This window comes from Rana temporaria, chromosome 5 (genome assembly GCF_905171775.1).
Source record: "Rana temporaria chromosome 5, aRanTem1.1, whole genome shotgun sequence".
NCBI lineage: Eukaryota > Metazoa > Chordata > Amphibia > Anura > Ranidae > Rana > Rana temporaria.
This window is the reverse complement of record NC_053493.1, coordinates 32,145,477-32,162,284: the sequence shown is the minus strand read 5'-3', so window position 1 is coordinate 32,162,284 and position 16,808 is coordinate 32,145,477. Positions and strand designations below refer to the sequence as shown.

The 16,808-nt window shown below is 43.2% G+C and overlaps 1 protein-coding gene across 1 annotated transcript in view; it reads right to left on the bottom strand.

The window, feature by feature from the left end:
* Positions 1–15,128, bottom strand: part of CALCR (calcitonin receptor) — a 196,167-nt gene extending 181,039 nt beyond the window's left edge. The window contains exon 1 of the mRNA XM_040352334.1: positions 15,053–15,128. Within this exon, the coding sequence (XP_040208268.1) occupies positions 15,053–15,127 (75 nt within the window). The 5' untranslated portion in view covers position 15,128. The remainder of the gene's footprint in view (positions 1–15,052) is intronic.
* Positions 15,129–16,808: the final 1,680 nt, after the last annotated feature.

Genomic DNA, 16,808 nt, shown 5'->3' with positions numbered 1-16,808 from the left:
GAATAGAAAATAATAGAATAGAAAAAAAAAAGAATAGAAAATAGTGGTACATGTGAATTTTTTTCTGTTTTTATTATGATATTTATGTTGATATGGTTATATTTTTCTTTTTCTTCTTTTTGTCTTGAGGGAGTTATACCTTTATTTACACATAGTAAAAATAGGGATAGGGAATAGGGAACAATACAAAAATTGAGGTATTATGAAGTATAATTAGTTGGCGGTGTGTACAGCACTACATAATGGTGCGACTCTGTGGCACCCCCTATGGCGTTTGATCCCATTGGGGGTGCCTGAAGCACGAGGTCGATACCGCACCTAGAATCGATTTAAAGCTAACATAACCAAGTAACCTACATAAGGGAAGAATTCCTATTCTTTCAACTTACTTGATGTATCATTAATATCCCCATGGACGGTACCTTGTGCATTCTTCAATATTATGTAACTCTCAGTATTATTGTTACTATTTTGTGTAACTGTTAAAACTTTAATAAAAACCAATTGACAAAAAAAAATGAAAATAAAAGACAAGAAAATAATAGAACAAACTGAACAGAATAGAAAATAAAAGAATGGAAAAAATTGAATAGAAAATAAAGGGATAGAATAGAAAATTAAAGAATATAATAGAATAGAAAAGAAAATAATAGAGTAAAACAGAACAAAATAGAATAGAAAAAAAACAGAATACAATAGAAAATAAAGAATAGAATAAAAAAAGAATATAATAAAATAAAGTAAAATAGAAAGGATATACCAACTTTTGAAATTCATATTTCAAATAGAATACATTTGAATTCAAATAGAAAAAAAAAATTGAATAGAAAAGTATGGAATAGACAAAAACAATAGAAAATAATAAAATAGAAAGAATATAACCTTCTTCTGAAATTCGAATTTCAAATAGAATAGAAAAGAATAGTTTAGAAAATAAAAGAATATGATAGAATAAAATAGAATAGAGTAGAAAAAACAATAGAATAAAATAGAATATAACCATCTTCCAGAATTTCTAATTTTGTATAGAACACATTAGCATTCGAATAAAATAGTAAATAATAGAATAGTAAATAATAGAATTGAAAAAACAATAAAATGGAAAAGAAAAAAATAACAATACTATCATTTTCCTAAATTCGATTTTCAAATAGAATAAATTTGAGTAGAAAAAAAATATATTAGAAAAGAACAGAATAAAAAAGAAACAAATAGAATAGAAAATAAACTACTACTAGGTGTGTCCCCACATCTCCTCCTTGGTACCTTGTGTGGGTGGTTCCTTTATGGTGATTCTACCTTTGGGTGCTCCCTGGTTCTGTCTTGTACGTCCTGACTGTTTTTTAAATAGTGCTTGATTGCACGTGCTACATTAACTTGATCTATATAACAACCTTTTGTTGTTATCTTTTATTTTTTATGCTTTCTATGTACTTTTATGTTTATACTGTGCTATGTAACCCCAAAACCAATAATAGTCTGCTTTTTCTTAGAAACACTACTAGCTCCTGAAGAAGCGACCTCCGCGAAACATGTCAAGCTAAAATAATTTATCCTACTATACAATACAGTCACACTTTTTCTTTGTAAAATGTGCTGACCAGTTTTGGACTTCTATTGGATCATCTTTGGTTACTGCAGTTGTCACTGTAGCTTTTTTAGTTTTAAATGTATTTGATGTTATGTATTGTGTGTTTTTTGAACGGCGACGTGCGTAACGTCCTTTCGTATTCCCGGACGTCTTACGCAAAAAAATAAATAATTGAAATTTGACGCGGGAACGACGGCTATACTTTAACATAAGCCAAGAAATAGGACTCGTAACTTTACGACGGGAAGAGCCGACTAGCGACAACGTAAGAGAATGCGACGAGCGCGCCTAGCTTAGTGGATCGCCGTAAACAGCTAATTAGCATACCCGACGCGGAAAACGACGCAAACTCCACCCAGCGGGCACCGAAGTATTGCATCCTAAGATCCGATGGTGTAAGTCACTTACACCTGTCGGATCTTAGGAAGATCTATGCGTAACCTGATTCTATGAATCAGGCGCATAGATACGACCGTCGTATCTCTGAGATACGATGGCGTATCAGGAGATACGCCGTCGTATCTCCTACCTGAATCTGGCCCCCACAGTCCATCCTGTGGTTGGTGATCTAACAAATATTTAACAATTCTAGAAAATAAACTAATAGAATAGAAAATAATTGACTAGAATCGAAAAAACAATAGAATAGAATGGAATAGAAAGAAAATAACCATCTTCCAAAATTCGAAATCCGAAAAGGATGAATGCGATTTTGAATGGATTTTGAATGAAATTTGATTGGAATTCAAATTGATTCAAATTTTCTAAATTTGGTCGAAACGAATTTGGAAAATTTGAATTGGTTTGAACTCGAATAAACAAAACAAATTCTGAAAACAAAGTAAATTAACTAAACAAATTTATGTAAATAACAAATCGAAAACATCTTTTTTTTCATTCTTCACCAGAGGGATTTGGTAACCCCAGAACAGAATATAGTGACATGAAACTGAGTCAAGATATAAATATGAAGCCCGTCGCAGAGATGACTTCAGAGGAAAGTTGGAAGACGAATTATGCAGCAGTTTAGCAGCCGTACATATGATGTCACTCCTAAAAAACCAAGTAAATGACGTCATACATACGACCACTAAGCCACCACCAGTGTCTCGGAGCTGCTTCTCTTCTTCATCATAGATGAGATCCAGGTTACTGTAAATCTTTCTAACAATGCACTAACAATCCACTACGTATCATTGTTTTCTGAAAAAGAACATTCGTTAAAAGTGACATCCAGGAAAAACACAAAATTGTGCCATAAATGTGCAAATACAAATCTCTTTATTCATGCGTGTTTTTGGATACATTGCTTGGAAAAATACACATCCCATAAGGCCCCTTTCACACGGGGCGTATCAGTAATGCTCCGCCTCCGTATGCTCCGTATGCTCAGCGGGGATCGCTCCATTGATCCCCGCTGAGCCAACGGATGACAGGGTGCTCCCCGCACACTGTGCAGGGACCGCCCTCTCTTTTCTCCGCTCTCCCCTATGGGGGGATCGGATGAACACGGACCGTATGTCCGTGTTCATCCGATCCGCAGACGGAAGGAAAAATAGGGTTTTCTTCCGTCTGCAGAATCGGATCTTTGCGGAGGCGGACGAGATCGGGTGTCAGGGGATGTTCATCCGCTGACATCCGTGATCTCATAGGGACCAATGTATGTCCCTTTTTCATCTGCAAACGGATGGATGAAAAAGCGGACATACGGTCCAAACGGATGGATGAAAAAGCGGACATACGGTCCAAACGGATGGATGAAAAAGCGGACATACGGTCCAAACGGATGGATGAAAAAGCGGACATACGGTCCGCATGTGTGAAAGGGGCCTAACAATAAGTTCTCAAAGTTGAGCCTTGCTTCTTACTAAAAAATCCCAAAACATTACTGACCATTACATTTTCTTTTGAAAGCGTGTTTCAGAAACAAAAAACAAAGATGGAAAAGTTGCTTTTCAAGGTTCATATTGTTTTTTGTCTTTTTCAGCACCTGAAGGAGCTTATAGTCCCCCTGCAAATGCATGACCCCGTGCAAATGAAGGGCCGGCCGGACTGCGCATGCGCATGATGCCGACTATGGTCAGAGCCTCTCTGCGCATGCTCAGAACTCGGCCTGGCACAATCAGTGAGATAGGAACTAGGCCCGGAGGATTTAGTGAGATACGCCCAGGGCATAAATAGGCCCAGACATACGCCCTTCCATTGCAAAAGTACATCCATTTGTTTCCCTTCCTGAAGCAAGGTGCTTTTGTTCCGTTGTCTGTTGCTATTTGTTGGTTTGTGTCGACCTGCAGACTGCCACAGCAGGCGTTGGTCAGGATGTGCGTGCCCTGACCCAGGCAGTCCAGGCCAACACGGCAGCCCTCAATGTGGGCCTCAGTAGAATAGCCGTGGCCTTGGAGAGCAGGCCGCCAGGTGGGCAGAAACCAGGGGATGCTCCTCCTTCCCCTGATTTCCCCCCCCATGAGTCTCCCCTGCGGAGTGGGGGCCGGGGCCATGGCTGTGGCCGTGGCCGTCCCAGGCGTGGGTCACGCCAGCAGCGTTACGTTTTTGTCTTTTTTTGTTTCCAGTGTTTTTTTTTTTTTTTTACTGTGTTTATGATTTGTTTTATGTTTGTGAATGATGTATGATTGTGGGGGTGACATTCCTGTCGGAAAAGGGGTGTCACCCTCAGTTTTGGTGGAGAAGGGATCCCCAGGACCAGGGAGAAGTGATCCCTAGGTCCGTGTGAATGGTGTATGAATGTACAGTGACATAATTGGAGCCTTGGCGTGGCGTTGCTGCTCCCAAGTCCTGCATGGTGGGCTTGTGCTAATCCAATTTGATGAGGATGTGATGTGTCTGTGCTAGGGACCACAGTGGTGTGCATGCATGCATTCTCATTGTGCCATGATTAATGTGTGGGTTTAACGTGCAAAGATGCCTAATGCGAGGCATCTCCTGACTGCTCTTATCTCAGAAGACGGGGTAGCCTCGGTCAGGGGGGGATTGTCGGGTTCAGGGGTCAGGTCATCACGTATGTCAATCTCCAGGCCCCTTCTCACGGCGAAGTTGTGTAGCATGCAACATGCACCGATGATCTTGCACACAAAGTTTGGGGAATACAACAGGGTACCCCCAGACTTATCCAGGCATCGGAAACGGGACTTCAGGATGCCAAAGGTGCGTTCCACCACTCCACGGGTACATGCGTGTGCTTCATTGTATCTTCTCTCGAGAGATGTCTACAGCGTGGCTCCCAACTGCCTGGTGGACGTCCCTGGACGTCTTCCTTTTTACGTTCCCCCCCCGCACGCCGCCGAGGGCGCCCGGCAGGGAAAAGCTGTGCCCGCCATGTCCCGTGATGCCGATGTGCGTGCCTGGCAGCCACGATGTCCACCAGGTACTCGCGATTGGCAGTTACAGAGGCAGGATGTGGAGCTCTGTGTGTAAACACAGAGCTCCACGTCCTGTCAGGGAGAGGAGACCGATGCTGTGTCCCTTGTACATGGGGACACAGATCGGTCACCTCCCCCAGTCAGTCCCCTCCTCCCACAGTAAAAATCACTCCCAGAGAACACATTTAACCCCTTGATCGCCCCCCTAGTGTTAACTCCTTTCCTGCCAGTCACATTTATACAGTAATCAGTGCATATTTATAGCACTGATCGCTGTATAAATGTGAATGGTCCCAAAATAGTGTCAAAAATTTCCGATATTCCCTATATTAGATACAAGGAACAAGGGGAATGGGGTAGGGAGGAGGGGTAGTGGGGAAGAAGGAAAATATATATATATTTTTTTGTTTATGCTTCTGCTGGTTGGACATACAGTTTTGGAGCAGGGGGGGGGGGGTGGGTATAACAGGGGGAGACCTCAGGTTACTGACACCTTAAACAGGGAGAGAACACGTTAAGTGTTTAGCTAATGGGAAGTAGTAGAAATGTGAGGTAAACCTCTACTTGTTTTTTGCTTAATTAGGAATAAGAAAATGTTGTTAAGAGAAAGGTTATTCTCGATTAAGAAAACCTGAATTCTGGCTGAAATGTATGACGTTTAATTGTGATGTGTTATTATCCCTGTGTGAGGGGAAAAAAATGGAAAAATAAAGAATTAAAAAAAAAAAAAAAAATTCCGATATGTCTGCCGCAATATCGCAGTCCTGACAACATTTTTTGCAAAAAATAAAAACCTCGGAGGTGATCAAATACCACAAAAATTAAAGCTCCAAAATGTAGTTTGGGTACAGAGTAGCATGACCGCACAATTGTCATTTAAACAGCAACAGCGCAAAAAGCTGAAAATTGGCTTGGGAAGGATGGGGAGGAAAGTGCTTGGTATTGAAGTGGTTAAATTCGCTACTATTGTAATTCAGAAATTTGGATGTATCCAAATTATAATGAAAAATTGGTATGAATTTCGATTCGGGAAGGAAACGAATTGCACATGTCTACCACAGACAGTTCAACCGGAGGAACTCAACAGAAAGCCAACCAATCAGCACCGATTGACTGGGGTTCTGTCTTCTGATGATGCCCAATGGCAGTTTTTTCCTGTGCAACTACACATAAAAGAGGAAAACTTGATTTGTCTGCGATAGAAGGCTACAGACATCGACCAGAAATGCGTGTCAATATCCTAAACCAGGAATGCTTAGAATTTTAACCAAGGACTTGTGATATACCTATGACTGTGCATAATGGTTCTCACTAGAGTCCTTCTTTAACCTCAATTATGAAGTTGAATTTATAACCACAGCCGGGCTTGAATTATCGCCGCAGCTCAGACCGAAATAAATTGCCACTTTGTGCTCCCAGACAGAAATACAAGCAATTATTACAGTATGCAGAGAGACACACCGTTTTCATTTCCATATAAATTCCAGCTTCAGCGGGCGCTTCGTACAGAGATGCGTCTTAAGGTTTTACAGGTGCAGATGGCCGGCCGCATGTTAATGCAGTTTGGAAAGTTAATGCAGAAGAAGCCCGGCTGCCTCTTTTTACAGGAAAACTGCAATTTATTTGCTCTAAGCACACATTTCCAGTTAATATTTAAAGGTTTACTTTGCTGTAAAATTTTTATATGCCTGATGTTTCCCATTTTTAAGACTGTATTACATATGCAGCTTTGAGCATTCCTTCTTACAGTGTCTTGAAAAAGTATTTATACCCCTTGAAATTTTCCACATTTTGTCATGTTACAACCAAAAACATCAATGTATTTCAATGGGATTTTATGCCATACATAGACCAACACAAAGGCCGCGTACACACCATCGGTCCAAACCGATAAAAACGGACCGAAGTTCAGTTTCATCGGTCCAAACCATCCGTGTGTACGCCCCATCGGTCTTTTGTCCTTCGGACAAAAGTTAGAAAACTTGCTTTAAAATCGAACTGATGGACTGCTGACCGATGGATAGTACACAAAAGCATCGGTTCAAAACCCGCGCATGCTCAGAATCAAGTCGACGCATGCTTGGAAGCATTGAACTTCATTTTTTTCAGCACGTCGTGTGTTTTACGTCACCGCATTCTGACACGATCGTTTTTTGGAACGATGGTGTGTACGCACATCAGACCATCAGTCTGCTTCAGCGGTGAACCAATGAAAACGGTCCGTCGGACCATTCTCATCGGATGGATCGACCACGTGTACGCGGCCAAAGTGCCACATAATTGTGAAGTGGAAGGAAAATGTTTTTAAATTTTTTTTACAAATAAATATGTGAAAAGTGTACATTTGTATTCAGCCCCCTGAGTTAATACTTTGTAGAACCGCCTTTCACTACAATTATGCCGCGTACACACGATCAGTCAAACCGATGAGAAGGGTCTGATGGACCGTTTTCATCGGACCAAACCAATCGTGTGTAGGCCCCATCGGTTATTTATCCATAGGTTAAAAAAAAGCAATCTTGTTTTAAATTTAACCGATGGATACCTAACCGATAGAAAAAAAATGATCGTTAGTAGGCACGTCCATCGGTTAAAAATCCACGCATGCTCAGAATCAAGTCGACGCATGCTTGGAAGCATTGAACTTCATTTTTTTCAGCACGTCGTTGTGTTTTACGTCACCGCGTTCTGACACGATCGTTTTTTTAACTGATGGTGTGTAGGCGTGACGGACCATCAGTCAGCTTCATCGGTTAACCGATGAAAACGGTCCATCACACCGTTTTCATCGGACTGACCGATCGTGTGTACAGGGCATAACAGTTACAAGTCTTTTTGGGGATGTCTCTATCAACTTTGCACATCTAGAGAGTGATATTTCTGCCCATTCTTCTTTGCAAAATATCTCATGCTCTGTCAGATTGGATGGAGAGCGTCTGTGAACAGCAATTTTCAAGTCTCGCAACAGATTCTCAATTGGATTTAGGTCTGGACTTTGACTGGGCCATTCTAGCACATGAATATGCTTTGATCTAAAACATTCAATTGTAGCTCTGGCTGTATGTTTAGCGTCGTTGTCCTGCTGAAAGGTGAACCTCCACCCCAGTCTTAAGTCTTTTGCAGACTCTAAAGCCTTGTACACACGATCGGATATCTGATGGAATCTAATCCGATGGATTCTTTTGACGGATATCCGATGAAGCTGACTTTCAGGAAGCTCTCTACATTGCAGATAGAGAAAGAAGCTGTGTGTTAGTGGGCATCCTGACTCTCCTGCTCGCCCCCTCAAGGGAGGGGGCAAGCACGACACTCCACACCAGGGAGAAAGCCTCGCATTACTGTGTGGAGTTTCAGACAGAAGAACAGGAAGTGAGGATTTCTTAGAAGAAATAAGGACATTTAAAAGCAAAATGGAAGGAGGAGGTAAGTGAAGGAGGACTGCAACCCCTTTAAATGTATTTTTTAAATGCAAGCAGTATAAGTACCTGAATCGGATTTGGCAACAGCCTGTACAGCTGAGCCCAGAGAAAGAGAGGAAAAATCAGCAGCACAAGGAGTCAATCAGGTGTGCTACAGTGCAATGAGCATGCTGATAGGAGGAGAGAACAGAATGGTAGAAAGATGTTGTTATCAGTGTGCTCTTTTTACTGTCCAGTTGAAGGTTTGGGGGGGATGAAGGTGATTCATTTCACATTAAGGTTGGAGCCCTCATTCCCCCCGCAAATGCCGCTTTAACTAAAAAAATTGCGAAACTAAATACATATTTAAAATATAAAAAAATGTTTGTTTAATTAAAGATGAATCTTGAGTTGACTTTGATGTCACTTTGAAACTCAGCACTAATACTTGTTACGTGCCATTACTCGGGATATATTTATATAGCATTAATGTGATTATTTTTTTAATTAATTGTGTTACTGATAAGAAATCCTTGCATGGGTTTGATCCACGTTCTCTTTACTCTCATAATCCAAAAATAATCGCCTGCATATGAAATGAATAATTATGTAATAAGAAACAAATTCAAGCATTTCAGTTTAAAATTGAAACTCTAGAATTTAATTTTTGTTCTTCATTGCTGCCTTTCATCTGTCACAATAAAAAAAAAAAAAAAAAAAAAAGCTTTTGCTGCAACACTCAGCTTTAAAATGTAGCTGTTTTCTCAAGTACTTCCACTCCACCATTAGTTGTCAGAATTTAATCCTCTTCCTGTGAGCCCAGGCTGTCATGGACCTGCCCCTTGGGGTGATGTCAGGCCCGTGCCAGGGGCCATTTTTGCTCCCAATCCACCCAGCATTGGTTGTCCCATAGCTCACAAATGTTCCTGATTTGGAGCAAAGTCCCTTTGTCCCTCTTTCCTCCTCATTTGTTCCCCATTGTGATCTGATCCATATAGTATAAAAATGCACTTTTTATCTTTCAAAAAGTGTTTCCCAGAGCTAAACCTTTCATCTGATTTCTAAATTGCTGAATTTGTCAATTTTAAAAGCCAATATAAAGGAATAGTAGTGATAGAAAAAAGCCTATGTGGATTTAACCACTTAACCCCCGGGCCATATTGCTGCCCAAAGACCAGAGCACTTTTTGCGATTCGGCACTTGACAATTGCGCAGTCGTACGACGTGGCTCCCAAACAAAATTGGCGTCCTTTTTTCCCCACAAATAGAGCTTTCTTTTGGTGGAATTTGATCACCTCTGTGGTTTTTAGTTTTTGCGCTATAAACAAAAATAGAGCGACAGTTTTTGAAAAAAAATAATATTTTTTACTTTTTGCTATAATAAATATCCCCCAAAAATATATATAAAAAAAACATTTTTTTCCCTCAATTTAGGCCGATACGTATTCTTCTACATATTTATTTATTTTTTTATTGATTGGTTTGCGCAAAAGTTATAGCGTTTACAAAATAGGGGGTATTTTTATGGCATTTTTATTAATATTTTTTTTTTACTAGTAATGGTGGCGATCAGCGTTTTTTTTCGGTACTGCGACATTATGGCAGACACTTCTTACACTTTTGACACATTTTTGGGACCATTGGCATTTTTATAGCGATCAGTGCTATAAAAATGCATTAGATTACTATAAAAATGCCACTGGCAGGGAAGGGGTTAACACTAGGGGGCGGGGAAGGGGTTAAGTGTGTTCTAACTGTAGGGGGGGTGGCCTCACTAGGGGAAATCACTTGTATGAACACTTTACATTGTATGAACAGAAGATCAGCATTTCTCCCCCTGACAGGACCGGGAGCTGTGTGTTTACACACACAGTTCCTGGTCCTCACTCTAACGAGCGATCGCATGTGCCCGGCGGCATTCGTGCCCGCCGGTGACGCGCACGAAAGTCGGGGCGAATGGTGGGGGGGCGAGTGCCCCTAGTGGCCTGCGTGAGAGCCGATGTTATACAACGGGCTCTCGCGCAGGGGAGCCGACTTGCCGTCGTAAAAGGACAGTGGGCGGTCGGCAAGCAGTTAATTAATCTTTTTTTGTTAACCACTTAAGTTTTTTTTTGCTAGAAAATTACTTAGAACCCCAAACATTATACATTTTCTTTCTAATATTCTAGAGATTAAAATGGTGGTCATTGCAATACTTTTTGTCACACTGTATTTGCGCAGCCTTCTTACAAGCGCACTTTTTTTTGGAAAAATTCACTTTTTTTTTATTAAAAAATAAGACAACAGTAAAGTTAGCCCAATTTTTTTTTATATTGTGAAAGATAATGTTACGTCGAGTAAATTGATACCCGACATGTGATGCTTCAAAATTGCGTCCTGTCAGGACCATTAAGGTAAGTACTCACCGAGGCCGAGATGCTGAGGGGAGCTCACCTTTGCGACCCTGTGCAGACCACTCCCTGGAGTTAGAACAGAGGAGGGACGGCACAAGGAGGCACCGGTGCCGGGAACTGGTAGGCAGACTTGGTGCAGCTGACGAAAACAGGGCAGGTGCAGAGGACTGGAGACAGTCGTTGATCAGGCAGGAACAGGCAGGTAAGTCCAGAAGGGACCAACAGGAAACAAAGGCAAATCCGGGTCACAGGCCGTGGGTCAGGAGTTGGAGAGATCAGAGGAAGTCCGTGAGAGCAAGCCAAGGTCAAGGGGCAGGAGACAACAGCAAATCCGATAAGCAGGCAGGGGTCAAGTGTAGGAGACGGCAGAGAATAGTCAAGGTCCAATCCGGGTCAAACAGGTCAGGGTATTCAGGTTTCAAGGTTCTCTCACAGGGTAAAGCTGACAACAAACCAGCAATTAGCAAAGGGGAAGGGGCTGGCTTAAATAGGCCGCACTGGTCACTGATTGGTCCACAGAAGTACAGGTTCAGAACCAGGCTCCAACGGACAGCACACAGACTAGAACTGAGCAGTGGCTCAGAGACAAAGAGCCGGACCTGAAAATGGAGAGGTCTCAGGTTCGATTCTACCCAGAACCAACTGGGGAATGTGACCGTGAAAGGTCTGTGCCCTGACACGTCCAAACATGGAATGTAACTGTGTTTCAAAAAAATATAGGAACGGGGGTGGGACTTTAATTGTGCCTCTGACGAGTGTAGAAAATAGAGTACGAATACATAGATTTGTAGAAAAGTAAACACATTTTATTTTTCTGCCATAAGGCAGTACAGTCTAGAAATAGAATCAATTGTAAATAAGTTACAGTTTTGGAATTGTTAAATTCATGGTGTGTGAATCCCTAGCAGTTGTGATAAGGTGGCCTACGCATTTCGTGGACAGATCCGCTTAGTCAGGGCCTTTAGCAGTAGCGCAGTGAAGCATCACAAAGACTCCATGTTTTTCGGCGTATAGCGCGCACTCTTTTCCCCTTAAAATCAGGGGAAAATCAGCCGATAAGATGTCTATGTGACGCGCTAAGGAGAAATAGTATTGACATCTTATCGGCTGTTTGGTTATCCGAGCAAGCAAGTTCCGTTCGAGTGGGGTGCAGTGCCAAGTTGTGGTGAGAGCTTCTGGTTGATCGCAGGTCCGCCGTGACCACCGTTTATCAGCTAAGGATTTTGAGAAAAACGATTGTTGCTGTGATTCACTGTCTGCATTTTTATTGCGTTTGTGAGTGTAACTTTTGGAGCTTGTACAGAGTGTTTTATTAAACTGGTTAAACGATTTTACACTATTGTGCACTTTCCTCTTTTTTTCTTTATTCGTTTGGAAACGTTTTGGATCATATCTTTGGATCATGCAAACTGTGTGACACATCGGAGAGATTTGTGGTATATGCTCATTAGCCAAGCACGAGAGTGTAAGGCATATTGTTGCGGTGAGTGGCCATTCTGATGGGTGATTGGAGCACTAAACACTTGAGGTGTGGTGGAAGTCCTTGAAGATTGGAAGATCACTTTTTACTTTATGAACTTTTTTTGTGCTACTTCACGTTATTTAGTTATCTCACGGGTTCATTATATTTATTTATTTCCAATCGAATGTTTGTGATATATCTTTGTACATTCATTTTGCATGTTTGTGTAATTTGTGTACATCACTGTTTATTTAGTAGAAAATTAATTTATTCTTTTTAGCGCTGTTAATATTTACTAACACTTGGTTTAAAGGATTAGGCATTTATTTTCTTTTCATTCACTACTCATTTAAAACAGCAGCTAGGTTTATTCAGTTATCCTTTTTCCAATCAGCGCAGTCAGGGCCGTTGCGACAGGACAGGCAAACCAAGCAATTGCTTGGGGCCCCAGAGCTGGCCTGGGGCCCCGAGCTGGCATGCTGGGCCCCCCTCCCTTGCAACTCACTCGCTGCATGGGAGGAGGAAGGAGGATGAGGGAGGAGGAAGAACTAAGAAGCCATTTTCGGTAGCAGCCAAACCCCCCACCCCCGCTCCTGAACTTGAAAAGACTCGGATGTCATTTCCGACAGCAGCACATCCCCAAGCTTCTCAACCCCGCCTTGTCATTGTCCATTTTGCTTGGGGCCCCCAAATTCCTTCAAATGGTCCTGAGCTTTTGCGGTGGGTTATCAGCAGGGCGCACTTAACTAGATTTCCCATTTTTTATCAAGTTTTTTTTTAAAACTACCTTTCTAAATTTGGGGTGCGCGTTATACACCGGCGCGCGGTATACCCCGATAAATGCGGTAGTTAAAATATCTTTGCATAGATGGATCTACTAAACTGCTAACTCCCCACTATGACAATACCTTGAACATGGTCGGTCGGTGGTGGGTTGGCTTGGTGAAGCAATGCTGCGATGGAAAAACATTCATGCGTTCCTGAGAGATCCACTGAGAAGGAAGAAACCAGCATGTGCCGAGCTGGATGGACTGTATGGAGTTTCAATCAAAGCCCCGGTGGTAAATGGCAAGATGGCGTAAAACTAGAACGGAATGATGAGGAGCTGAAAAGGCAGCCAGAACAACCACCGACAGAAACCAGAAGATGGAAACACCAGAGCGTGACACCCGCACCCATACCTGTGCTCCCCGAGCGTGTGTGACGTCACGCTCGGGTGTTTCCGTCTGCTGGTTCCTGTCGGCGGTTGTTCCGGCTGCCACTCGGTCCATCATCGTTCCGCGGCTGAATTTTGTTTAAACTTTCAAACTAAATTTTGTAAATCAGAGCATTCAAGCTTGCCGATATTGAGTCAACTAATTTTGTTTGAAAGTCCCTAAAATGTCATCCAGTAACAATTGGAAAATTGAAGGAACATTCTGAAAACTTAACATTTTCGAACAAAATTCGACTGGTCTATATGGCTAGCTTTAGGCCCCGTACACACGACAGAGTTTCTCGGCAGAATTCAGCGAGAAACTCGGTCAGAGCCGGATTCTGCCGAGAAACTCTGTCGTGTGTACACTTTCGGCCCGATGGAGCCGCCGAGGAACTCGTCGAGAAAATAGAGAACATGTTCTCTATTTTCTCGTTGTTCTATGGGAGAACTCGGCCCGCCAAGCTCCTCGGCGGCTTCAGGGCTGAACTCGCCGAGGAACTCGATGTGTTTGGCACGTCGAGTTCCTCGGCCGTGTGTACGGGGCCTCAGACTTTCATTACCATAGATTAGTGGCCTAAAAATACATTTTTATTTTAAGACTATCAAGACAATCTTGGCATTTCCTTAAATGTATTTATCTCATAGTTGTGCTCATCAAGCAATCTTGAGTAAGTCCAATGAACTATCTAGATGGATTCTAGGGATGGCTTATTCTACATACAGTTAGCCAGATTCAGGTAGATGTGCCTAACTTTAGGCGGGCGTAGCGCATCTCATATACGCTACGCCGCCGTAAGTTAGAGAGGCAAGTACAGTATTCACAAAGAACTTGCGTCCTAAGTTACGGCGGCGTAGTGTAAATGGGCCGGGGCGTAAGCGCGCGTAATTCAAAGTAGGCTGTAGTGGGCGTGTTGTATGGTAATGAATCCTGACCCCACGTAAATGACGCGCCTAACGAACGGCGCATGCGCCGTCCGTAGACGTATTCCAGTGCGCATGCTCAAAATCACGTCTTAAATAGTCAATGCTTTCGACGTGAACGTAACCTACGCCCAGCCCCATTCTGAATCGACTTACGCAAACAACGTGAAATTCGACGGCTGTTCCGACGTCCATACTTAACATTGGCTGCGCCATCTTTTTGGTTGTTTATCTTTACGCCTTACGTAAACGGTGTAGCTTACTGCGACGGGCGTACGTAAGTTCGTAAATAGGCGTATCTTGCTCATTTACATATTCTCGGCGTAAATCGACGTACACGCCCCTAGCGGCCAGCATAAATATGCAGCTAAGATACGACGGCGTAGGAGACTTAGGCTGGTTGTATCTTAGCAACAGAGAAGCGTATCTCAATTTGAGCATACGCTTAAAGATACGACGGCGCAGATTCGGACTTATGACGCCGTACCTACTGATACGCCGTCGTAAGTCTTTGTGAATTTGCCGAAGTAACTCCATTGGCAGAGAACAAAGGTAAAATAGAAGGACATTTGAACCGTCCAGAGCCATGTTGATCTCAGTCCGGCCCTCGTATGTTTGCAAGTTTGCTTGATTTGCCTGAATATAATCAAGGAGCTAAGCGTTTTATTGAAAATTAACTTAGTTATTTAAAAAAACAATTGGAAATACTTACAATTAAAAGAATGATTAAGAAGAAGCAGCAGGAGTTTGTTTTTCCCTCCATTGTTTGCAGAAATACAAGTTCCATAGTTGTCATTCTGTGAAATGAGAAGAAAACAACTCATTAAAATTCATATTCTGTTGACATGCAAACCAAAAAAATGCATCAATTTGTTGCTTCTGAAACATCGATCTTACATTACAAAAAAAGAAAAATCAAAATGAGAGACTGCTCCACTCCCAACCTAGGTCTGGCGTCATTGGGTAAGCATACCAATACATAAAAACAAAAACAAAAAAAATCATCCTCTTTATGTGACTACTTGTGACGAACCCTTGTCCTCAAACAAAACTTGGTCCGCCGTCAATGCTTCCTCTGTCCAGAACCAGCACCATCCAAGACTCTCCAGCCCCCCCCCCCCCCCAGTCACCAGACAACACCTCAGTGTAGAGTGGCAAACAACATGAACACAACAGATATCTCACTTCAAAACACTTCCCTCCCACCCATGCCAAACAGGGTGGGTTAAACTGTCCAATGACAATGGACACACAGGTCAGGTGTATTCAAACTTCTCATCAGTAAGCAGTCTTATCTGCAGGGGGCTGCTGGAGGAATCCCTCCTCCCAGGGCCGATCCTAGAGTCACAGACGCCTGGGTGCAGAAATATTTCTGGCGCCCCCACATGGGCGTTGTCATCTTACTAACTCCTCCCCTTTACAAATGTTTTTATGGCTATGACTCAAACACAGAGATGCTCCCCTAAGAAGTCTTCATTAGTGTCCCCCGTCAGAGCCCCCCCCAGCAGGTGTCCCCCATCAGAGCCCCCCACAGCAGGTGTCCCCCATCAGAGCCCCCCACAGCAGGTGTCCCCCATCAGAGCCCCCCCACAGCAGGTGTGCCCATCAGAGCCCCCCACAGCAGGTGTCCCCATAGATCAGAACTTGTCCAATAGATCCCTGTAGCTCGGGTGCGCTGGGAGCAGAAGCACATTACAGGGGGCGGGGAATACGTGGCATCTTTGGTTACTTGGAGGGAAGCATTCGGAGAGCATTTCTGGGAGTGCACAGGATGATTGGCAGCAGCTCCAGCCAACTCAGAAGCCTCTCATCACACCGCCTATGGGAGAAGAGCCGACACACGCAGAGGGGACGGGGCAGACAGGAGATTGCTACATGCACACCGGACAGAATTAATTAGTGGAGCCTAGTGCCGGAACGTGTTCTGGTACTAGACTCTGCTGTGGTACCCAGCCCGGATTCCGGGGACAGCGGAAGGTATGCGTTCTTGTCAGTTGCCAGCGGAGAGAGAGCAAGCGGGATGGGGAACCGCAGCAGCCGCTACATGCGCTCCGCATCTGGACACAGACAAGGAGGAGGGAGGGGAGCACTTTGGAGCTTCGGCGCCCCCACCTCTGAGGTGCCTGGGTGCGGAGCACCCTGTGCACCCTGCCTAGGATCGGCCCTTCCCCCTCCCTCATTCCTCACAGACACTTACACATCCCATAATAGTTGGAGCAGACAATAGAATACAGTCACACCCCAAACCATCACAGCAAATAGTCCAACAGCATGAGACAATACACAATATTTACATTTAACAAGGTTCCAGTGTGGCTGTAAAGAGAGTCCGACTAGTACAGATCAGAATGGAGTTCTCATTTACCCTGTGCCCCTATTAGAGACACAGGGTGATGTACACATAAGAGGGGTCGGGGAAGCTGGACCCAGAGTTTCCAGAGCTCTCCAGGGTAAGCATGAATCTATCT